The sequence below is a fragment of the Bidens hawaiensis genome, unplaced genomic scaffold (assembly GCF_021521415.1).
Source record: "Bidens hawaiensis isolate Kalapana, Puna unplaced genomic scaffold, B.hawaiensis_p1.1 tig00000780_1, whole genome shotgun sequence".
NCBI lineage: Eukaryota > Viridiplantae > Streptophyta > Magnoliopsida > Asterales > Asteraceae > Bidens > Bidens hawaiensis.
In genome coordinates this window covers 1,570,567-1,595,542 of record NW_027491045.1, presented here as the reverse complement: position 1 = coordinate 1,595,542, position 24,976 = coordinate 1,570,567, and the positions used below count along the sequence as shown (strand labels likewise).

The 24,976-nt window shown below is 37.2% G+C and overlaps 1 protein-coding gene and 2 pseudogenes across 2 annotated transcripts; all 3 read left to right on the top strand.

Moving 5' to 3' along the window:
* Positions 1-3,025: 3,025 nt before the first annotated feature.
* LOC143536614 (fasciclin-like arabinogalactan protein 7 pseudogene) lies at positions 3,026-4,029 on the top strand (annotated as a pseudogene).
* A 570-nt stretch (positions 4,030-4,599) lies between these two features.
* LOC143536604 (fimbrin-5-like) lies at positions 4,600-9,300 on the top strand. Its single transcript, XM_077030556.1, has 15 exons — positions 4,600-4,826; positions 4,994-5,112; positions 5,212-5,382; positions 6,020-6,270; positions 6,354-6,525; positions 6,640-6,678; positions 6,762-6,830; positions 6,933-7,049; positions 7,138-7,349; positions 7,442-7,597; positions 7,892-8,091; positions 8,174-8,328; positions 8,486-8,582; positions 8,665-8,756; positions 8,848-9,300. The coding sequence occupies exons 2-15, from the start codon at positions 5,026-5,028 to the stop codon at positions 9,088-9,090; spliced, it is 2,061 nt and encodes a 686-aa protein (XP_076886671.1). The 5' UTR covers positions 4,600-4,826; positions 4,994-5,025; the 3' UTR covers positions 9,091-9,300.
* Positions 9,301-10,271: 971 nt separating this feature from the next.
* Positions 10,272-13,244, top strand: LOC143536594 (1-aminocyclopropane-1-carboxylate oxidase homolog 1-like; annotated as a pseudogene). Its single transcript, XR_013135911.1, has 3 exons — positions 10,272-10,977; positions 11,949-12,270; positions 12,917-13,244. The product of XR_013135911.1 is annotated as a 1-aminocyclopropane-1-carboxylate oxidase homolog 1-like (transcript).
* The last annotated feature ends 11,732 nt before the right edge of the window (positions 13,245-24,976 follow it).

The following is a 24,976-nucleotide window of genomic DNA, read 5'->3' as shown; positions in this document are numbered from 1 at the left end:
AAAACCAAGTTTAAGGAAAATAAAATAAAATAGTTAAAGATAAGGTCAGAATTATAAATTGCTAAAAGCTTGAGGACTTGTAGACAAAAGGCAGTGTCTTTTGTCTTGACATCATTTGTAACTTGTAACTTGTAACTTGTAACTTGTGATGGAATTTCATGTTTGTGCCAAATCTATCATAGGATTTATAATTATACCCTTCTCTCTTTTAACAGACCCCTTAATATATATATATATATATATATATATATATATATATATATATATATATATATATATATATATATATATATGCTATATAGACTTATTATATTTAAGAGATAAGTCATAAGGGAATATACATGCAAAAGTGCATTATTATATTTTAACCATAATAATTTCACCATGGTTGTTGATAAACGGTTTGTCAATAATAACCTCGGATTTATACATGGAGTGATCCATACAATCCTCAGGTTCATTCATATATTTTTGTTGGTCTGAAACGCATAACCTTAAGATATATGGCAATGAAACTATGAAAGTATAAACATAGAGGGCACGTCTTGATTTGCTTCCAACATGAGCATTATAACCTTTTGCGTTAGTAAATGATGTGGTTGTCGACGTGAGATAGAGAGTTTATATATTTTAAGTGTACGCCTTTTTTTAACATTAGGGCCAATTTCTCTTTGACACGGACATGTAGTTGACAGACAAATTAATGGAATAACGAGCAAAAAGCTAGACTTACATTTTTTTTATAGTTCAGTCTACTTTGGCCCATAATCCTTCATTTACGACTCCAAAAGCAACATTTTAAAATTTTATGTAACATTTTTTTGGTTTGGTTTTAGTATTATGCAAATTGTGTTTTATCTTAGAAATCTAAACTTCAGTTATCGTACCGATGGTCCTTAGGCGCCTATAAAATTACTCATGTGCATATCTTAGGAGTTGAGAAAAAAGAGCTATCATATCTAATATGATGTATTTCAACTATTCACAAATCACAATCCACCAACTACTTTGACAATTTTTAATATTTAAGCTGGTGCAAAAGTATCCGTTAACCCGTAGTTTTTCAATTGTTAGTTCATCCATCTTCTCATAATTAAAGTTGAACACATGTTTATCACATTTAATATACCTAATGATACAAATCAAGGCCTAATTGGTAAAGTTCTATTGCATGTGTGCAAATTTTAAGTAATTTAGCCAATGCTAGAGGACTAAATTTGTTAATATTCCCAAAGAAAATAAAAAATGAAAAACGCATTCCACCTCCCCGAGAGAGAAACTTGAAGAATTTGTGATGGTGGTCGGGTAGAGTGCAAGGTTGGACACAATAAAATTATTTGTTTTGTTTCCATTTTATTAAGTTATAAATTGGTTGAGTGAGAGAAATTTCCTTGATTAAGAGATCTCACCTTGAGCCTTGACTACTTGAGGGCATCCAAAATATGTTAAAGGAGTACATACTCTTCATAATTGAAACATAAAATTCAATAAATATTAGGTTGTACACAAACATTAGGATTCAGTAATAATGTTATTAAATGTTATTATGTTATTAAACAAAAATAATGAAATATGACCTCTAATATATTTGAGTGAGCTTTGTTTACTTTTAATGAACCATAACCTCTAATATATTTGGGTGAGCTTTGTTTATTTTCTTAAAGTGTTGTTTCTTGTGCAAAGTTTAAAAGATCAAACTAAGAATTTACGGTTTATGTTAAGAAATCGAAAACTTGTGAAGTATGTTTCACACGCAACAGTAGCATCATGAGAAACGAAATGAAAAACAATCATGCAAATTATAATAAAAAGTTTCCTCTACAACGAGAATCATGTTAACGAGTTTGCACCCTTGTAACCTTCATATATTTCATTAACAAAGGACTTACAACTCAACAATAATGTATTTCTCAATGAAATCAAATTCTTAATTTTTTAGGTCCCCAAACTTCACAAACAAGTCTTGCTTGCTTCTTTTTGACAAATAAAATATATTCTATTAGTAAATAACATTAAACCACACATAATATACACTAATGAAATCTGAGATATCATAAAGAAAAACTAAATCACATATTCAACCCTAACCACAATATCTTTTGCTTGCACTTTTGACTTGTACCAACTCTTACCCTGCCACACACCAGCCACCACTCTTTAACATATTCTAATGTTAATATTTTATCACCCAAATCCTCTTATTTATACTCTCCAACACATTCTACATTCCATTGCAACTTAATAATATTATATCAATTTGATCATTATTAACATTGCATTCTTCTTTGCATAATTGAAATGGGCTTTTGTTTCACTTACTAATTATTACTTATATTGATACATAGATCTAGATCTGTTCATGTACATTAGCTTTATAAATCACATTTCAAGATTCTGCTAGCTCAACCTTTGGTCTTCAAATTCATACCAAATTCTTGAATTTTGTTGACTTTTTTTTTAATTGGTGGATTAAATTCAAGATTTTGATGTAGTTTCTTAATGGGTTATATGTTATCTTTATGAATCACATTTCAAGATTTTGATTGTACAAGGCTTTCATCTTTAAAATTTAAACCAAATTCTTGAAATTTCTTGACCTTGTTTTTGCATTTTTTTAAGACAATTTAATATCATAGAAACACGATTTACAATGAACAGGCAGGTAAGCGGGCAACAAGCTGCGCCGCAACCCCTTTTGGATAGCAAACCCATTCCTACTAAAAACAAAGTTTCGATTCTTAGAGTTGCATAAATTAGAGTTTCATAAATACGTTTAAAACTCAAAACCGGTTCAGTTTGGTCAAAAAAAGCAAAACCAGTTTATGGTCGGTTTCGCTTCGGGTTTAGACCGGTTTTTGTCTGGTTTTGGTTCAGTTAACCGGTTTGGAACTGGTTTTGGTGAAGAAACTTACAAGCCGGTTTCTAAACTACGGTTTCAATCGGTTCCAAACCAGTTTAGTTTCGGTTAAATTACCGGGTTGGGTCGGTTACCTGGTTTATTTGCCCACCTCTAGATTAAATTAAAGATTTTGATGTAATTTCCAAATGGGTTTTATCTTAGCTTCATGAATCACATTTCAAGATTATGATAAATTTAAGATTTTGATGATAAAGATTAAATCTTTAATCTAATTCCCAACTAGGTTTTGCAGGATTTTGAATCTTGAACATGGGTTCCATCAAGATTCTCATATTATTCATCACAATCTTATTCACATACTCACAAGCAGCCACATCACCACCAATCATCTTATCCCCAACCCCTTCACCGGCACCGGCTCCAGCACCGGACTATGTCAACCTCACCGACCTCCTAACCGTCGCCGGCCCATTCTCCACATTCCTTAAATACCTTGAAACGACGAAAGTTATCGAAACATTACAAAACCAAGCCAATAACACTGAAGAAGGCATCACTCTTTTTGTACCAAGAGATAAAGCCTTCACTTCCTTAAAGAAACCATCTTTATCAAACCTAACAAATGATCAACTCAAACAATTGTGTTTATTCCATGCGCTACCGCATTTTTACTCTATTTCGGACTTCAAGAACCTAAGCGATGCAGGACCGGTTACCATGTTGGCAGGCGGGTTAAACTTTAGTGATGTGACAGGAACTGTGCACATTGGGTCAGGTTGGACGAACACTGAAGTGAGTAGCAGTGTTCATTCAACTGACCCTGTGGCGATATATCAGGTCAATAAAGTATTGCTTCCTGAAGCAATCTTTGGAACTGATATTCCACCTCCGGCACCGGCGCCAGCGTCAGTGCCGGATATTGCTCTTGTGGCTGATGCATCGGATGCAGATGGTGGGAAAGGTAAAGCTGCGAAGGCGTCAACGCCTTCGGGGTCTTACCGAGTTGGTGGGTGGAGTGTGTGGCGCTGTTTGATGGTTGTGGTGGTTTCTTGTGGGTTGATGGTGGTGTTGTAATTTGAAAATATTATTTTTTTGTTGGTGTATTTATGTATTTGATTGATTGATATTGAATTTTGTATGGGAATTTGAGGTATTTTTGGTTGTGTAAAATTATTTTGTATTATTACTATAAGAATACGTGTACACTAAAGGAAACCTTTGAATCAAAGCCACACTTGTCAAGATCACTTGAACTATACACATGTTTGTTGAATGCTTAAATAAAAAATGTGCATATTTGCATTCATCATATAAATATAAATGTGCATAATTGCATATATTTGCTTTCAAACTTCCCATGCAAAACAGATACCAAGTATAAAATACTTTTTAATTCACACATTTTTCCAACAATATAAGCATGTATAGTTAAGTATTTATCTTGCAAAACATGTTGTACATAAAGGGAAAAGTTAACGTATAAATTAAATTATCGTGTTAAATGTGCGAATCAAATAATGTAATTATGTAACTACATCGTAGTGTTATTATATTGTAAATACATTACAATATATAAGTACACTATGGTGTATATATAATTACAATAATTGATGATTCACATGATTGGCATGCCAATTTAATTTTTATTTGATTCAACCACCGAGACAATATACCATTTTTTATTTTCATAAAATATCACACTAGCTAGATCACTAGATCGATGTCTAGATGTATATATGCATTGAATATTAAATAATATTATTTGAATTCATACCTCAAAAAATCAAACATTATATCCATCACCTTGTCTTCTAAAGGCAATGCGATTTTCTCTCCGTTCTCCATGCACTCACCCTCCGTCCTCTTCCATTCACAAAACACAATACCAAATTCAACAATATCATCAACCCGACGTCAATTCTTCGCCTTTCTGCATACATCATTGATCCATGATCAATTTCTTAAGGTTTTCATATCTTTTTTTACAATCCCACCTTTGTTTTTCCGAATTCTTTGATCATAAAGATTCAATCTTGCAGTGTTATTTTCTTGAATGCCATTTTTCTTGAATTATTATGTGCATGATTCTTTTCCGATATATCGATTGTTTGATTGTGATTATTATATTTCAAGAATTTTTGGATTGGAGCTAAAACAAATCAAAGATGTCTACATTTGAGGGTGTCTTTGTTAGTGATCCATGGCTCCAAAGCCAATTCACTCAAGTCGAGCTTCGTAAACTTAGAACCAAAGTATGTAAATTCATTGGTTATATCTTTGCTCATTGGTTTGATATAGATGTCAACATAAACATTAATCGATATGTACCTTTGTGGAATTTGTGTATGTAGTTTGTTTCAGCTAGAAATCAGTCTGGCACGGTCACAATACAGGATTTGCCGCCGGTTTTAGCAAAACTAAAGCCCTTTAATGAGGTTTCAACACAGGATGAGGTTACAAGTATATTAGGCGACTCTTATTCTAACATGGCAAAAGAGTTGGATTTTGAAGGCTTCCTTCGGGTGAGTGGATGGTCTAGTTCGTTTAAGGGCGTTTGGCATTGTGTTTTGAAACTAATTATTTAGTTATCGCGCTTTCAAGTTGTAGATTATCAATTTCTAGTGTTTGGTATACTGAAATTGTTAATGATCATCATATTATCACAACTCACCACTGCTATACAAACACCACTTATGTGCCTTCTAGACTCTACTGGCAAAAAGTGGTCAAGCGCGTCGTTTTGACTGTCTAACAGGCAATATGGTAGGGTGAAAAATAGGTCATATGGGTTGTATAAGGGCCAAACACAATTCTCCCCGCCTTATCCTAATCAATATAATTATGAATATAATTGTAATTATTCACCAAACAAAAACCTTCAATCTTTTAGATCAAAAATGATTTCTTAAGTTTTTATTTCAGGCAAATTTAAAATTGTACATCATATAGCTCGTATGATTTTTGTACCGACAAAGAAATGACTAATGTAACCACTGATAAAGCCATATAGGTCGTACAACCTTTTTTCGGTCTATGATACAGCTTGTATGACATCATACGGCCCGTTTGGTTACAACATGCAATGCCAAACACCTCTTTATTTCGTTGAATAATAAAAAATCACGTGGGATTCTTTTAAACATTTATGAAATATTACAGGTATATCTGAATTTACAATCTTGGGCAAGTGCAAAAATAGGGGCAACATCAAAAACATTTAGAACAACCTCGTCATTTGTCAAATCGTCCACGACTTTGCTTCGTCACAGCATTAGTGAGACAGAAAAAGCTTCATATGTTAATCATATTAACAACTATCTTGCAGAAGATAAGTTTTTGAAGAACTTTCTTCCTTTAGACCCGTCCACCAACGCAATATTTGATCTTGCTAAAAATGGAGTACTTTTATGGTATTAATAATAACTTGATGTTAACTTATTTGTTTCATTAAAGATAAACATGTTAACTAATTCCTTTGAGTATTGTTTTGTAGTAAGATGATTAATTTAGCTGTCCCTGGTACAATAGATGAGCGCGCCATTAATACTAAAAAGGTTCTTAATCCATGGGAGAGAAACGAGAATCACACGCTTTGTCTTAACTCGGCAAAAGCTATAGGCTGCACCGTTGTTAACATTGGCACACAAGATTTGGCTGAAGGAAGAGTAAGTTGACAACATATCACTTTTAAATAGTCGGGTTTCGGGTCAAAACGGACTAATTATCTAAACTTAAGTATGTGCTAAGTATTTTTTTTTCCTTTTGGTTCCTGTTTACAGCCACACCTATTACTCGGGTTGATATCTCAGATCGTTAAGGTGATTTATGAGATTATTTTTTGTAAGTGAATACAAGATTTTTATTTATATTTATTGTTAACTTACTGTTTGGCTTTTGTTAGATACAACTTCTAGCAAGTGTTGATTTCAAGAAAACTCCTGAGTTGGCTGCAATGGTTGAAGATAGCAAGGTTTGAACTTGGATGGCTTGTTTGGTTTCTTAAGGATTTACTTATTTATTTAAATTTTTGTACATTTTATTTACATGCAAGTACGGTGTTAAATGATTACAGGAAGCCGAAGAGCTCATGGGTTTGGCTCCGGAAAAGGTTCTTCTAAAATGGATGAACTTTCAGTTAAAGAAATCGGGCTACAAAAAAGAAGTTACAAACTTTTCATCTGATCTTAAGGTATGTTTACTTTCCTTTTGGGATTAATATGAAAAGTGTTGTATTACATTGTTATATAAGTGACTTATATCTAATGTATATGACTTAGGACGGAGAGGCATATGCGCATTTACTTAATATTCTTGCCCCTGAGCACGGTACCACTAAAACTTTAGAGACGAAAGATCCCACGGAAAGAGCAAAATTAATCATCGAACAAGCCGAGAAATTGGACTGCAAAAGATATGTTACATCAAAGGACATTGTTGAGGGGTCCACAAATTTAAATCTTGCATTCGTGGCGCAAATATTTCAGCATAGGTGAGTCTTGTTGCTTGCTTTGAAGTGTATAAAAGTCAGAAAATGTTTAATTATGAATTATAATGATATGAGATGTTTGATTTAAATAACAGGAATGGGCTTACTATAGATAAATCAAAGACTTCGTTTGCTGAGATCATGACCGACGATGAAAGTACATCAAGGGAAGAAAGATGTTTTAGAATGTGGATCAACAGTCTTGGAGTTGAAACGCATGTTAATAATGTGTGGGAGGATATCAGAAACGGGTGAGTCCGAAAAGAAAAAAAAAACATGTTCCCAAGAAAAGGGTAAGCGGGCCCAGGCCTTCAAGGGGGTGGCACAGTGGTAAATGTTTGAGTTTTTAAATCCAACTTCCACTGGTTTTCTGTCTTTAACCCTCTTGAAAGTCAACTGCCCTTTGGATAACACTAGATTAGTGGGGTCCAGTAAGTTTTCCAGTAACAGGTTCTCATGCTTATCAAAGAAAAAAATGGTAGGCAGTTTATGATTCAATCACTTGATTTTTTTTTTATTTGTTTATTTATTTTTTTTTGAGATAGATGGGTTCTTCTTGAGGTTCTTGATAAACTTGCTCCGGGGTCGGTTGTGTGGAAGCAAGCATCGAAACCTCCGATTAAAATGCCGTTTAGAAAAGTTGAGAATTGTAACCAAGTTGTAAGGATTGGGAAGGAACTAAACTTCTCTCTTGTAAATGTTGCCGGCGATGACATTGTTTCGGGAAACAAAAAACTCATAATAGGTTTGTTACTATATAAACATGATTATATATGTTTTAAACTATGAAAAAATTTGTTAATATTTTTTGCATTGGCTTCTTCAAGCTTTTTTGTGGCAGTTAATGAGATTTAGCATGCTTCAACTTCTTAGAAACTTAAGAACTCATGGTCAAGGAAAAGAAATAACTGATGCTGATATCCTACAATGGGCAAACATGAAAGTCAAACAGTCAGGCAAAACACAAATGGATAGCTTCAAGGTAAACATCAAAAGTCAATAATTGGTAAGTTTGACCATGTTGACTTTTTCTGATTATCACAAGTCAATGTGGTAAGTTTGACTAAAGTGCTAAACTTAATCTTGTATCTACATTATCAATTTTGTCTGTCATTTTATGGATTTTTTTAATAACGCAGGATAAACGCCTATCGGATGGTGTTTTCTTCCTTGAACTTCTTAGCGCGGTGAAAAAGAGAGTTGTAAACTGGGGTCTTGTTACCAAAGGCGCGACTGGTAATTTTGAAATGTTTATCATTTTAAGCCGTAAAATGCTAATTCGACTTTAAAAAAGGTAACTTTTTTTTTTAAATTGCAGAGGAGGATAAGAAGTTAAATGCAACTTATATTATTAGTGTTGCAAGAAAGCTTGGATGCTCCATCTTCTTATTACCTGAGGACATTATGGAGGTCAAATTTACTACTTCATTGCATATAATAATTGAAAAAAATAGTTTACTTTTTTAAAATGTTTGTAAAATGAATATTAATTTGGTGACAGGTTAACCCGAAGATGATATTGATCCTAACAGCAAGCATTATGTACTGGAGCTTGTTACAGAAGGCTGAAGGCGATGAAGAAGATAGACCGCCTGAACAAGATAGCAGTGCACCTGAGCAAGATAGCGGTGAACCTGAACATGAACAAGATAGCGGTGCATCAGCAGAAGAAGGAAGTGCGGCTATGGATGAAGATAGTAATGCCCAAGTGACAGAAGAGACCATTGAAGAAAAAAATGAATGATTACAAAAATATAAGTGTAACATTAATATATCCATGATAATAAGTAAATTTTGTTAATTTTTTGTTACATAGAGAGCAACATTTTTTGGTATTAGAATTGTATTTGATCCCTTTAAAGGTTTGTCATTCCGAAGACAACATTATAACTAGATTGATGTTAAGATCTAAGGTTAGGAGTCAACATAGAGAGGAACAAATTGCGAGTCAAGAGTACGTTAGAACAACTGATCTCAATTGAAATGATTATGTGTCTTTATGAAATTAAAGATAATGTTTTGGATCCAACAACCAGTGGGTTGATAAGAAATCGAGATATGAATGAGATTAAAGCTTGTGAAACATGTAACGGGATGCTTCTTATGATTAGTGAAATCACGTGTGTGAGAGAGAAGTGAGGCCGGTTCGAATGGAATTGTGGGGCCAAAATTCCTAGAGCTTTTACAGAACCAAGCAATGAAGCAAATGTTGCAAGACCATATTGGACATGTCAAGGCCGACCCAACCCTTTAGGAGGCCTAAAACGAAACGAGAATTCGGAGCCTTTTTCGTATTTTATTGTTACAAAGCAAAACAACTAACCATACCCAAAGATATCAAGATTGTCGTTTTTAAAACCAAAATACCCGATGGTTGCTATTGGTAAAATGTTTTATTGACGGATTACCAATTGCATTCTACAACTAAAGGGCCCCACTCCGACAAACACCTGAAAAGTCTAGGTGGTAATCTTATCATAATTCATATCCTTGATTTACTCAGGGATTTATGACGGATTCATGGGTTTACACAATCATCTGAAAAGCATGGGTTATAGGTTTTTCTTGTATTTTATGTATAAGATAAAATTAACATTGATAGTTGGTATCACAAACATTTTTTATATATTTTATTAATTATATTAATAAAACGTTAGTTTTTTACTTGTGATTTTTAACACCATGAAAGTTAGCAAATAAAAGAATCTTTGCCTCAAATCTCATGAAAATTTTAACATATTTTGTGATTTAGAAACCAGCATTAGCTTATTTTTCAGTTTTGTAAGCAAATTGTACATTGTGATTTATAAAATATCCCATAATGATACCAATTAACACGTTGGTTACTCATCATATGCGGTTTAACAGGAATATCTGTCAGTGATCCGTTAGAAATCGTTTGCTAAAAGCCAAATTTGTCTTGTAGTGGGACAAGATAAAAGAATCTTTAACCAACAATCTTACAAAATTAATAATATTATCATGTGAGATGCTAAGATGCCATCTCTAGATTCTGACAAACAAAAGAAAGAGTAGGTGAGTTGTCGTTATTATTTTTTTTTTAAAAGGCGGTATTATATTCAACACGGCACTTGTAGTCAATACTGCACGCAAAAACACCAACCGTCGATGGCCTTCACCGAAGATACATTCGACCGTAAAAGTGAACTGAAAGCGTTCGACGAAACAAAAGGAGGAGTCAAAGGCTTGGTGGATACCGGAATCACCAAAGTACCTCGAATATTCATTCAACCTCCTGATGATTTCCCTCAATGCACTTCTCATGTCGATTTACCTATCATAAATCTGCATGGATTCAACTCTGACTCAGTTCGACGAAAAGATATTGTGACACAAATCAAAGAAGCATCTAGTATATGGGGGTTCTCTCAGGTTATTAACCATGGGATTCCGGAGAGTGTTATGAAGGACATGAGAGATGATGCACTTAGATTCTTTGATCAAGAACATGAGGTGAAGAAAGAATGGTATATTACGGATAGTAGTAAGAGGATGTTTATAATAGTAATGTTGATCTTTCAAGCACATTGCCTGTTAGATGGAGAGACTCGTTTCATTGTCGAATGGTTCCTGATCCTCCGAGCCCACAAGAATTGCCTCCGCCTTGCAGGTATTTAATCATGTTTAACGTTCAGTGAACCGTTTGCTTATTTAATAGATGAACGAATATATCCTTTTTGTTCATTCATTTATTAAAATTTGATTGTTTACATTCGTTCATTTATGTGTTTGTTTGTTTTGTTTATATATTCATTTTAAATTTTAGACCGGTTATATTTTAGTATGGTTTTATGAAATTAAAATGTCATTCATTACAATTTAGTCTGGTTTTATTAAATTCTTAGGTCCTAAGGATTGATATTCACGTCTACTTTTGAGCTTGGGCTCGACAACCTGTTTACAACCCCCAAAATAAGTATTTAAGTTGTTTTGAAAATATGTATTTAAGAAGAAGAAGAAGAAGAAGAAGAAGAAGAAGAAGAAGAAGAAGATGTAACTATAATAAACGAACGAAAATAAATGTACAATAAAATACTAATCTTTATTAAAAGTTATATTTTTTATTAAAAGAAAAAAACTATTTACTTGTTAGACAGAATAGCAAAAGACGTCATTTATGTTTGATCGTTTTTTTCAATGGACGTCCTTTACGGTTAAAAACTCTATCAACATTGTGTCTTTTGGCCCCAACCCAGCTAAAAGGAAAATATATATGAAAATTATAAGTTTGTCCGGGTAAGGGTCAAATTGTCATTTCCAAAAAGTAAAACTGAAGTTTTTTATGACAATTAAGGTAAATGACATAATCTGTTAAAAATAACTTAAAGAAGTTGAGTGTGAAATCTGCAACTTTATATAAACTTTAATGAAGTTTTCTATAATTTTCTCTAAAATAAATATTTGAATGTGAAAGTTTGTGGAAACTTAGGATACACTAATTTATTTTTAAGGTTACTTAAGAATTTTAAATATTGTTAATTCTACTTTTGATAATACTCTCCTACTGTATTGTGTCACATGTTAGCCTTATCCATGTTTTGATGTTACACTTTTTGTAATGACTATGGGGTTTGGTTACAGGGATATACTGATCGAGTACTCAAAACAAGTGACGAAATTAGGGTGTTCTTTGTTTGAGTTGTTTTCTGAGGCTCTTGGGATTGGTTCGAGTCACCTAAAAGACATTGGATGTGCCGATGGACTTGCCACCATATGCCATTATTATCCTGCATCACCACAGCCAGAACTAACAATCGGGGCTCGAAAGCATGCAGATAATGACTTTATAACAATACTCCTACAAGACCATATCGGCGGCCTCCAGTTCCTTCACATGAATCAATGGGTTAATGTTCCCTTTGTACCGGGCGCCCTTGTGGTCAATATCGGTGATCTTCTACAAGTAAGAAAACATATTAATCAACTATATATAGAGTTACCATAAAGATAGTTATAACGTAATATTGGTAGAAATAATTATAATAAACTCTTAACATATATTATCTAACTAGCTTTTATCTTCCGTATTACGGGGGTTTTACATTATTCGTTTATAATATTTATATATTTTTTGAATTTTGATTTTATTTATCGTACATAAGTTAATAATATACTTAGTATTTGATGCTGAAAAAGTGTCACAAATAAATGAAATGGTATAACCCGGTTTAAAAGTTACTTGGGTTTGATAAGACTCAAGACCCACTTATTTTTTTATTATAAAATTATTTTTTAATTATAAATAACATATATCTTTTTTTAAAGAAACCATATATTAATTTTTAGTAATATCCATATTTTATAGGATTTTCATATCAAATATTTGGTGAGATTAATTTCTAATTTAATGAGATGTTAAAATATCTGGGTTTGGTGCGACCCATACCGTGGATTCGGGTCAAATGAATGAGAAGCCTTCATTTACAAATAATGCAATCTGGTGGCTTGAGAGAATGTAGGGAGCAACCAGAGAGCTTTTAAAGGTTTCGTTTATATATATTATAGACAATACGTGTATTTTATAAACTTCTTGAATGGACAAATTGCAGTTGATATCGAACGATGAGTTCGTGAGTGCAGAACACAGGGTGGTGTCAAGTAGTATCGGGCAGTATCGGGCCACGGGTATCAGTGGCATGTTTCTTTACTACGGGAATGGTTGACATGGGGAAGATTTTTGAACCCATTAAGGAGTTTTTATCGGAACAAAATCCGGCCAAGTATCGGGCTACAACGATGAAGGAATTTGTTCAACATTCACATTCTAAGGTGTTTGATAAATCCTCTATGTTGCATTTTAGGATCTGATTTAAGTTGAAATTTTTGTGTTCTTAATTTATGATGAAGGGAGTGTTGAATTTAACAAAGTGTTCCTACATTTATTTTTTCATGATGACATATATCATTTTTTTTTAATTCACATAAATAGAAATTTGATTGGTTATTTTTTGTTTTTCACTGAAAAGATAGCGTCTTAATGGACCATCTAGAAAAGTGCATCTACATTATATGGACACCAAGTGCCCGATATGCCACTCATCAAAGCTGGCTTTGTGTGGGTGTGGTGGTGGTGGTGGTGGTGGGGAAGGGGGGGGCGTTGGGCTGGAGGGCGGCGATTCATCGCCCAATCATATCGGTAGACCTGGAATTTTCAAAAAAAAAAATGTTAAAACTCGATTCATTTAAGTCCATTTGTATAAAAAAAAGTGCACAACCCAAACATTAACAGAAGAGCTTATTTAAAAATTTAATTATTTAAACCCGGAAAAATCATTTTACTTAAGGCCTAAAGTTTCTCGCCTTCGTTCTAATATATTTCAGCAGTTCTCGAGGATGGTCTTGCCAATCATGTGAACCACTTGAAAGCGCGCCACATAGAATTCGTGATGGCACATTGTCACTCAACCCTAACTTTGTGTTAGATCATCCCGGGGGGGGGGGGGGGGGGGGCATCGAAGCCCCTCCACAGTGCCACGTCAGCACCACGTAAGCACCGGGGGAATCGAAGCCCCAACCAATAATGTTTCGCTATGGTTTAATGCCCCAAGGGCGCCCATTTTTAATATATATACACACACATATGTATGTATGTGTTTGTGTGAGAAATAGAGAGATAGGGCCTACAAAATACCTCACCTTTTTCTCTCTTCCACGCCCGGCGTTCCAACGACCGGCAGAACGGTGTCCCACCATCAAGGGCGCCCCTTAATGGTGTTCAGCACCCAAGAGCGCCAGCCATCAACCACCACTGCGGCCATAGCGGGTGGTTTTAGGGTGATGTTCAATATTGTTTAAAAGGTAACCAAGATTGAAGACCTAGTAAAGTTATGAACTAATGGGCTAGTGTGGTAGTGGACTAGTATGGTTTAACCAAGTGTAAAAGCTACACTACCAAACAGACTAGTGAGTTAGATGGTGGGCTTTGCTTCTAGATCCAAAGAAAAAGAATTATGATATTTCACTTTCTAACCATCAGCCATTAATTAGCCAATAGAATAGTAAATCTAGAACAAATACGAAGACAATGGTGCCAACTCCACAGGACCTACATAAACTAGACAATTGCAACCCACCATATTAAAAATATGTCAATGGACCCGTCACTTGTCCCCATACTTTGTTAACAATAATTGTCTCCATGCGATGATGCATGTGTATGCATATATTTGTATATCCATGTAATCATGTATACATGTTTATTTATATAAAAAGTTCTTTTAATTAAGATGAACTACACTTGCATACTTTAAATAGACACAATATTTGCAACTATAGGGAGTTGTGATTAATTATAGTTTATTATGCATGCATGGGCGGATATGTTAGGGAGTCAGGGTAGCCCGAACTACACTTCAACTTTGTCAGGGAAGTGCAAAAATTTAAGATTTTTAGCATTATGAAGGAAGCAGTATCTACAGAGTGGCTATTAGGCATGGCAATAAAACGAGCGTGTTCTACATGTGCAAAATCAGTCCTTATTTGTCATTTGCATCCATTTTCAACCTTCAATAATCAGATTGATCCATTGACTATATACTCTTTGCAATTTAGGATACCTTAGGTCCGAATTTTATTTGAGGATACCCCTGGAAAATTTTACTAGATCCGTCACTGTTGTGATGCAAACACATTAATTTATGAAAGGTTTTTCAATCCTTCAATAATATATTTGAAAATCATTGAAAGTATATCTGTATTGTTAGAATGATTGTTTCTTGTAGTTTTGTTTGACATTTAAAACTTCGAGCACTTCTAAAAAGATAAAATAATAGAAAGATTCGTCAAAGTGACACACACCATTAAAACGTTATGCTCATGTGCATTAGAACACGTTATAAACAACGGATCATGCCTTGAATGTGGATGCACATACTAATTGCAAACAAGCTTGGAAAGTAGACACACCACTAACGGATTACAACTCTATTGTATCGCAATTGGTGCAATGGTATTTGCAACATTAATGTTTTTTTTTGTTGTTGTGTAATGGCTAGAAACGCTCTTATATAAATTTGCATCAAAATTCATTACCACAACAAATCACATGTAAAAAGTGTTTGCATTGTTATAATGAGTTAGACGCATCGTTGTATGCAATTGCGTAAAAACTCATTTTAAGTTTATAACAACAAACCCAATCTAAAAAGTGGGCCCTAAAAGTTAAAACATCAATCGGTGTACAATTAAATAACTTTTAGACGAATAACTAAAATGACCAGACATTAGTCTTTGCTTAAATATAACATCTAAAACTTGGTTTGAATTTTTCTCTATAATTAGGTATGATACATGACAACATATTTGGAGGCACGTGGTACCTGAGTCACGTAACCTTATTTGAAATCTTTGATATTGACTTAACTACACATGAGAATCCTCATCTAACTTGATGGATATCTATTGATTTGACCTTATCTCCCAATTGTTACTTGTTAATTGCTTTTACCATCTTTTGTGTGTTTGTATGTTACAAATTATTACCCAATTTTAATCATGTTTATATTTATTATTCTTTTTTTTTACAAAAATAACTTTTATTTGTTTTCATTTCATTTATAATAAATTTTGTATTTATTTGGTTTTAACATAATTTTTAAGTAAATACTCAACTTACAAGAAAAATATGTATTTTCTCAAATTTTTAATTATATCTCTCATCTCATCGCAACTAAACTAATATATGTAAAATTCGTAAAATAGAAACACGTTTAGTGGTATATCTGTTTAAAGAGATAAACTTTTTTTTAACTTTATTTCTTTAGGTAAAAGAGAATAACAAACAAACATACCCATTAAAATCACATTATAATATACCCGTTAAGACCCCCTGAATTAGGCAAAAGAGAATATTATCTGTAATTATTTTTTTCATAGTTTTTATTTTTATTTTTATTTTCAAAAATCTCTTTAAAACTCTTACATGTTTGAATGTATTTCCAACTAATAATATTCTTTTTGTTTTCATCTTCACAACTTTTTGGTTGTATTAGCCTATTCTATCAACATATACCATCATTCACCATGTGGTGACATATCACAATCCTGAAAAGAAAAGTACCTTAAAATCTATATACTTATGATCACTTGTACGGTATGCAATAAGAATTGTACAATGATTCAAAAAAAATCTATATGCTCGAAGGAAAGCTGATAAAAGAAAAAGGAAAAGGGAGAAAAAAGTAGTCAAATAAATAGATAATGACAAATGTGGTTTAAGTGAGAGGATCCTATCTATCTAACCCTTCATCCAAACATCCACATCTATGGCTAGTGTCATGTGCACATCCATGGGTCAATTGATACTTGCTTTTGTGCCATGGTCAAGTCCATTTGGCACGAACTTCTAAATTTGGCCTAAGATAACTAAATGCTAAAGAAACAAATAATATATGAGTGTCTGATCTGACCTTACGGGATGCCAACTATTTACACTGATCCATTAAGGAACATCATTAAAAAGAAAACACATTATTGTGGGAAATTCATTTAAGTCAGGTTTTGAACCTGAGACTTCAAGGACATAGGGTATACTCTAACCCTTACATGGGTTAACATGACATGACACTTTAAAGATGGATTAAACCACTCTCTACTTGTGTTAAGTGTGTTAAAATGGCCCATGAATTATGCTTTTAACGGGTTAAAAGGAACAATATGCATTAATTACTAGTTGATTTGTTATTATTTATTTTTGTAAGGGATAGGCTAAACGTACCCCACTTCTTTACTTGTCATACCCCCTCCCCTGGACTTTCATTTCCTTTAAGAATTTTATTTGACAAGTTACTCCCCTGTAACATTTTATTGCATTTTATAGTCTTCCTTTAAAATATTAAAATAAAAACTATATTTTTTTTCCATGAACTTTAATTTCTTTTAAAAATTTTATTAAATTAAAAACATTTTTATGGTCTCACTTTAAAATATTAAATTAAAAACTATAATGTTTTTTTGTTTATTTTTTTGATCATAATAATAATATTTATTATTACCGGTGTCGATGCACTATTATATTTATAAAACAATACATATATGTGTGTGTAGGGATGAACAAATACTGTACCGGTACTAAAATTAGTACCGATTTGATACCGTCGGTACCGAATCAGTACCAAAGTTTTGAGTTTCGGGATCGGTACGGTATCGATATTTCCTGAATTTTTACATTCAATACCGGTACTAAGAATTTGTGATTTTCGGGATCGGTATTTTTGCTACCGGTACGATACCAAGCTGTATATATATTGATATCACTAAAATTAAAAAAAAAGATATTGTTAATATTTACAATCTTAATACTAATAAAAATAAATTAATAATGGTGTAATTGTTTTTAAGTTGATATATATAGTGAAGACTAGTAAGTGAAAAAGATGTTATATAAAAATGTTGTAGGGGCTAATTGTAAATAATGTTTAGAGCTAATTGTAATTGGTGTATTAAGTTCAAGGGGGTGTACGTTTAGTAAAAATGGTGTAGAAAGGGTACGTTTAACAACACAAATGTTTGATTTTAAATTAAATATTAATAGAAGAGAGATGAAGTTAAATGTGTTAAACCATTTCTTTTGGATAATATGGAGTGAAAGAGAAAAAATAAATGATGTAGAGCTTATGTGAAATTAAGATCAACTAGAGTATACATCATGGCCTAAGATCAAAACATTGATCATCACTTTAATGTCATGGACCCGAAAACCAATTCATTTTTACATAGTTTATAAACTATACATGAACAATCAATTTTCTAACAAATCTATAAATTGTTATCACCATTCTCGAATTATAAAACAATTTAAAACTTTGAAAAATTAAAAAAACAACTACCATAAGCTAAAGTAAGAAAGTGCTTTTAAAAATGTATGTAAAACAATCACACTCATCCCATGTTAATAGAAGAAAATGACGGCAAATAAAACGGTGGTCAAAAGAGGTTTTCCAATCAAAACCTTCCACCTAATTCATTAACGAATTATTTCAAGTTTTACTATTTTAGTATTTTAGAGAACTTTCAAATTTAACAAACATTAAATCCTTTATTAGGTACGCAGGTGTAATATCGAAGCTTGGACGAGTTTGTCAAGAAGGCCGGACTCAAAATATATCTCTTCTAATAAAAGCTTATCAATTTTTCCATTTGTCAATACCATAGCTGAAGAGGTAGGTCCCAGCAGAGCCCAGTTGGACCCGCAAGACTCACCTTGAACAGGGACGTCTGCGCAACGACCAACTGCTCCAGCAGGACCCACCATGCTCAGAGAACCTTACGCGCAGTACGCCAGCTGTACCTGCAGGGAAAGCCTCCCAATGGTGAAGTACCCCGCCTGTTCCCGCAGCTGCGGATACAAGCCACCAGGGAAGGCTACCCTCACTAACAGCAAGGCTACACGCACAAGGCATTAGCTACTTCAGTAGTCACATGAAGGAATGAGCAAGGCGGGAATACTCCCGCCTAAATGAGCCAGTCCGTATGCTTCTGGAAGATCTTTCGTACTATACCTACTAAGGTATGGGCAGAACAGACGATTTGACCAGAACAGCCCATGAACCAATCACGGGGTGACAGCTCACCGACAACAGTACGAGGAGGAGCACCCTCTAGTACTGTTTGTCACTATTAGCCGCTGCCTACTCACCAACCCTTACAATGGGACGTGCGCAGCCTACAGTTGGTGGAACAGTGCGTAGCCGGCAGTAAAGGAACAGTGTACAGCCGACCTTGTTACTGTTGGCCGTAGCCTATCCACCAACCAGCATGGCCTGTGCGTAGTCCACTGTTGGTAGAACAGGAATACTATTCAGCCGGCTGTACCTTCTAGGAAACCTACCTTCAGCTATAAATACTCCAACACCTTGGAATGGTAAGGACATCATCTGATATCTCGATCTTATCTAGCAATCTCTTAATATACACTTATATTCAGAGCAATCTAGTCTGATTCTCACGCCGGAGGGTGGTCACAAGGAGGAACCCCCCCCCCCCTTCTCAGTGACGAGCTTACGGTGTCTGTTTTGCAGGTCCCCTGAAGAACAACCTTCTCTGCTGGACCTCATCCTCGTGGGAAACATTACTTAACCCCCAGATTATCTATAATCTGCCCAGGGTTCATCTAGTGTTTCTTCATTGGCGCCATCCGTGCATAAAAGCTAGAACTAATTATTAGTTTTTTCAAAATTTCTGAAGAAATGGTTAATGTTACTCCGGTCCCAAGGCCAGTAATCGACCAAGAAACCCCGGTAACCACAACCCCAGCAACTGGGGGGAACACCGGCGGTTATACAAATCTTACGAACACTACCCCGGTTACCCAAGCCGGGGCAAGTGCAGTAAATATTCCACTGGGGTTCACTGATGCCCAGTTGGAAAAACGAACGAGGGTCCCTCGCCAAACACTAGATCAAGTTAAGGCGTGGGCCGAAGCACGTCAGAGAGAGTTCCAAGCTGAATTGGATGAACGCTTGCGTTCAGTTCAACAGGCTGACGAATTCGGCAGTACTCGCCAACATCTTAATATGAACAGTGAGTGCGAGTACTCAGACGATGAGAGGGAAGAATCCGATACCGACGCAAACCCTCGCCATAAGGCGAAAGGGAAGCGTAAGGAAACGGACTTCCAACCGAAAAGGAATTTTGGGGAAGCCTTTAAACCAACGAATGCGGAGAGAAACCCGCGTGACTTCTCCAAAACCTTTAGACCAACTGCTACAAATGCAGGAAAGTCAAAGTTCGCAAGGGACATTGCGGAAGCAATCGCCCCGAGAAGTGCCAAACAAATGTCCAACATTGGCACTTATGATGGTCTATCCGACCCAGACGACCACTTGAACAGATTCATTGCGGGGGCAACCGTCAGTAACTGGACGGAACCCACGTGGTGTTATATGTTCCAGATGACTCTGGTTGGAGCAGCCAGGGCATGGTTCGATCGTTTACCGGTCCACCACATATATGATTGGGCGGACTTTTAAAACAAGTTCAGCCAACACTTCAGCCAACAAAGGAAATATACTGAAGAACAGTGGACGATCCTCAACTGCGTCAGAGAGGAGGATGAATCTTTACTAGACTTCATCACTCGCTTCAACTCCAAAAAGCTAAGTCTGGGCAACATAAGTGAAGATCTTGTTCGCGCCGCTTTCATCCAGGGCGCCGAATACCCAGAGCTTATCCGCACATTGACGGGTAAGGACGGCATGCCATCCACATGGGATGCCATCATGACGGCAGCCAAGCGCTTTGCCGAGACGGAGAAGCAACGGGGAAGAGATCTTCCCCAGAGTACACACCTCTACACGCAAAGGACCAGAGAAAACAATGTTCGGATCGCCCGGCAGAACAAAAAGAGGAAGCTAGGTATTTGGCAGTCAAGGGTAAACTTTGACACCTCATCCAGCTCTCACCCTCTTGTTGGCGGAAGAAATAACACACACCCTTTAAGCCAAAAACACCGGTGGACGCCACTCACCAAAAGCGTCACGGAGATATTTGCCACTGAAAAGCTACCATGGCCAAAAGCTCCAATGATCCGGCAGCGACCTAATGCGGATCAGAGCAAATCCTGTGACTTCCACGGGACAAAAGGTCATGGTACGGAAGAGTGTACATCCTTGAAGGATATTGTTGAAGCATTCGTCAAGGATGGAAGACTGGCACACCTGGTGGCATCAATCAAGAAGGGAGGAAGGAACGACAACCGGTACCGAGGCAACGGACGAAAGCCCGTTGACATCAGCATCAACATGGTTCATGGTAATATCAGAGGAAGAAAAAGGCGAACGACAGAACCATGTGCGTGGAAGGAAGCTGAGGTGCGCTTCCCGCGAGTGCCAGGAGGACCCAGCAAAGAAGGCCCTATCGTCATCAAAAGCCAGCTGGGGCACTACATCACTTCTCGTACTCTTGCTGACAACGGCGCCTCGTCAACGGTGATGTACAGGCAGTTCTTCGACAAGCTAGATGACGAAGACAAGGAACGCCTGGAAACGATCTGCGCCTCGATGGAAGGGTTCGATGGCAGCACAAACACCCCCCTGGGTATCCTATCTTTCCCCGTCACTCTTACGGACGGGAATCACTCACGCACAGAAGACGTGGATTTTGTCGTAATGAGGAAGCCACACCACACATACGACATTCTCTTCGGAAGAGACAGGATGGCAAGATTCAACGCCGTGGTATCCTCAGTCCACGGCATGATGGGATGGCCAACAGCTGAGGGTGTAGCGATGATCACCGGCATTCCCCAGGTATGCATCGCATCTGTCTCATCTAAACCCAAACCAAAGATGGCTAAACCAACCATCACCGAACCAGAAAGATGGGCCTTCAACGGCAAATACCCTGACCAGGCCGTCTCCATTGGCCCAACAGTTGTTGATCCCACACGCACCTTACTCAAGCGCTTATTACAAAAAAACTCTGACATTTTCGCGTGGACACCAGCTGACATGACTGGTGTACCCCGAAGTAAGGCAGAGCATAAGCTCAAATGCGATCCGGCTGTTACGCCAATCGTACAAAAGCGCAGAGTAATTGGGCCAGAACAAACTAACGCGTGTAGAACCCAAGTCAAGGAACTCCTTGACGCAGGCATCGTACGCGTTAGTAGATATCAAACTTGGGTTGCAAATCCCGTTATGGTACCGAAGAATAACAAACAATGGCGCATGTGCATAGATTTCAAGGACTTGAACAAAGCATGCCCCAAAGATTGTTATCCGTTACCTGAAATTGATCTTAAGGTGGATTCGTTGGCACCGTTCCGCCTTAAATGCTTCCTGGACGGGTATAAGGGGTACCATCAAATCCACATGGCCGTTGATGATCAGGACAAAACCGCTTTTCGGACGCCCGATGGCACATTTTGTTACCAAATGATGCCATTCGGACTTAAGAATGCCGGGTCCACATACCAACGCCTGATGGACAACCAGTTTCATGCCCAAATTGGGAGGAACTTGGAAGTCTACATGGATGACTTGGTCATCAAAAGCCCGGACCTAGAAGCGATGTTGAAAGACATCGAAGAAACTTTCAACACGCTCAGGAAGATAAACATGAAGCTCAACCCGAGCAAGTGTGCCTTTGGAATGGAAGAAGGGAAGTTCTTGGGGGTCATCGTCACTAAAGATGGCTTCAGAGCGAACCCTGAAAAGGTCGAAGCCATAATCAAAATGGAATCACCTACCACCATCAAACAGGCTCAGACACTGAATGGACGACTAGTGGCACTTAATCGCTTTTTGGCAAACCACGCGGATAAGTCGTTTCCCTTCGTGTCAACATTGAGAAACTGTTTAAAGAAAACGCACTTCCGCTGGACACCAGAAGCGGAAGCAGCTTTTCAGGAGATTCGGTCACGCTTGATCGAACTCCCAACGCTCACAGCACCAAAAGCGGGAGAGGAGTTAATCCTATACCTTTCCGCAACAGATAGAGCAACCGGGGCAGTCCTGCTAGTAGAGCGAAAAGGCATCCAGATGCCAATCTATTATGTCAGTCGTATCCTAACAGACGTAGAAACCCGGTACTCTACCCTCGAAAAATTAGTCTTAGCACTTATACACGCTTCACGCAGGTTAAGACGATATTTCCAGGGTCACCCAATCACCATTCTCTCCAACTTCAAACTTGCAAACGTTCTAGGCAAACCCGAGTTATCGGGACGCCTAGCCAAATGGGCAATTGAGTTGGGGGAGTACGCGATAAAGTATAAGCCAAGACCAGCCATAAAAGGCCAGGTTTTGGCCGACTTTATTGCAGAAGTGCCTGCATCGCGGGAAAAAGAGTGCCAGGAAGAGGCTCAACCCTCTCCAGCACAAGACATCAATGATGTCTGGTGACTCTACACTGATGGAGCAGCCAGTAACGAGGGTTCAGGCGCAGGGCTGAAACTAACCAACCCAGCAGGCCAAGAATACACTTACGCTATTCGACTGGATTTTCCAACTACGAATAACGAAGCCGAGTATGAGGCATTCTTGGCTGGGCTGAGAATTGAGCGTAAGATGGGAGTGAAAAACTTGGAAGCCCACGTGGATTCCATGTTAGTAGCCAATCAAATCAACGGGACGTACACGGCCGTGAACGACACAATGGCCCTGTACCTCGCACAAGCAAAATCCCTTATGCGCGATTTCAACGACTGCAAAGTCATACACGTCAAGCGAAGTGAAAACAAATATGCGGATGCGTTAAGCAAGCTTGCATCATTAGCCTTCACCCACTTAGGAAAGGACATCCGCATTGAACTCCTCGAGACACCTTCGGTCCATCACAAGGAAATTTGTGTCATCCAAACCGGCACAGAAACATGGATGACACCAATAATAAAATACCTTGCGGCAGGTACACTACCAGAGTCAAAAACACAGGCAAGAAAACTACGCTGTAAGACGTAACTTTCTTGGCCCACTCTTAAGATGCGTGGACAACCAAGATGCTGACTACCTCCTAAGGGAAGTACACGAAGGCATCTGTGGAGTACACGCAGGTCCCCGTGCTGTTGTAGCTAAGCTAAACAACGCGGGATATTTTTGGCCGGGGATGCATACGGATGCGCTAGCATACATCAGAAAATGCAGGTCTTTCCAGCTTTACGCACCCAACACGCACCGCCCGAAGAATGAACTTGTTCCAGTCACCTCTTCATGGCCATTTCAGAAGTGTGCTATCGATGTGACAGGCCCATTTCCTACAGCAGCAGGAAATGTTCAGTTCCTAGTGGTAGCCATCGACTACTTCACCAAGTGGATAGAAGCAAAACCCTTAGCCCAAACAACCGCAAAACATATCAAAAAATTTATTTGGGAATTTATTATTTGTCGTTTTGGACTTCCACAGAATTTGGTGAGCGATAACGGCACCAACTTTGCTGACAAGAAGCTACAACAGTGGCTGAAAGAACTTCAAATCACCCACACCTTTACCTCAGTGGCACACCCGCAAGGTAATGGTGAGGTGGAAAGAGCAAATAAGAGCATCGTCGAAGGCATCAAGAAAAGACTCTTGGAACACAGATCCGGCTGGGTGGACGAGCTTCCGCACGTCCTTTGGGCAAACAGAACGCTGAAGAAGGCCAGTACGGGAGAAACCCCGTTCAGTCTCACTTATGGCACTGAAGCCATGGTCCCGGTCGAAATTGGTTTACCCTCACCAAGGGTCTTGATTCAGCCAGAAGACAATGATGCGGAAAGACGGTTGGACCTTATGCTAACCGAGGAACGCAGAGACTTAGCCGCAGTGCGTGAAGAGAACTACAAGCGACAAATGCAAAAGTACTACAACACGCGGGTAAAACTCTGCAACTTCAATGAAGGAGACTACATACTGCGTAACAACGAGGCTTCGAACCAAGAACGCCCGGGAAAGCTGGCCCCGGTCTGGGAAGGGCCATACATTATCAAAGAAGTCCTGGGAAAGGGCGCATACCGGCTCGAAAGGCTCGATGGCACTCCCATCCCAAGAACATGGAATGGAGCTCAATTACGCAAATGTTATATGTAGATCAATTCCAAACTTGTAAAGAAAAGGCCTAGAGCCACTTCTAATGGAAATGATTCTCCTTTCACAATGTGTTGATAGCCTTACCTTTATACTTATGAACTTCC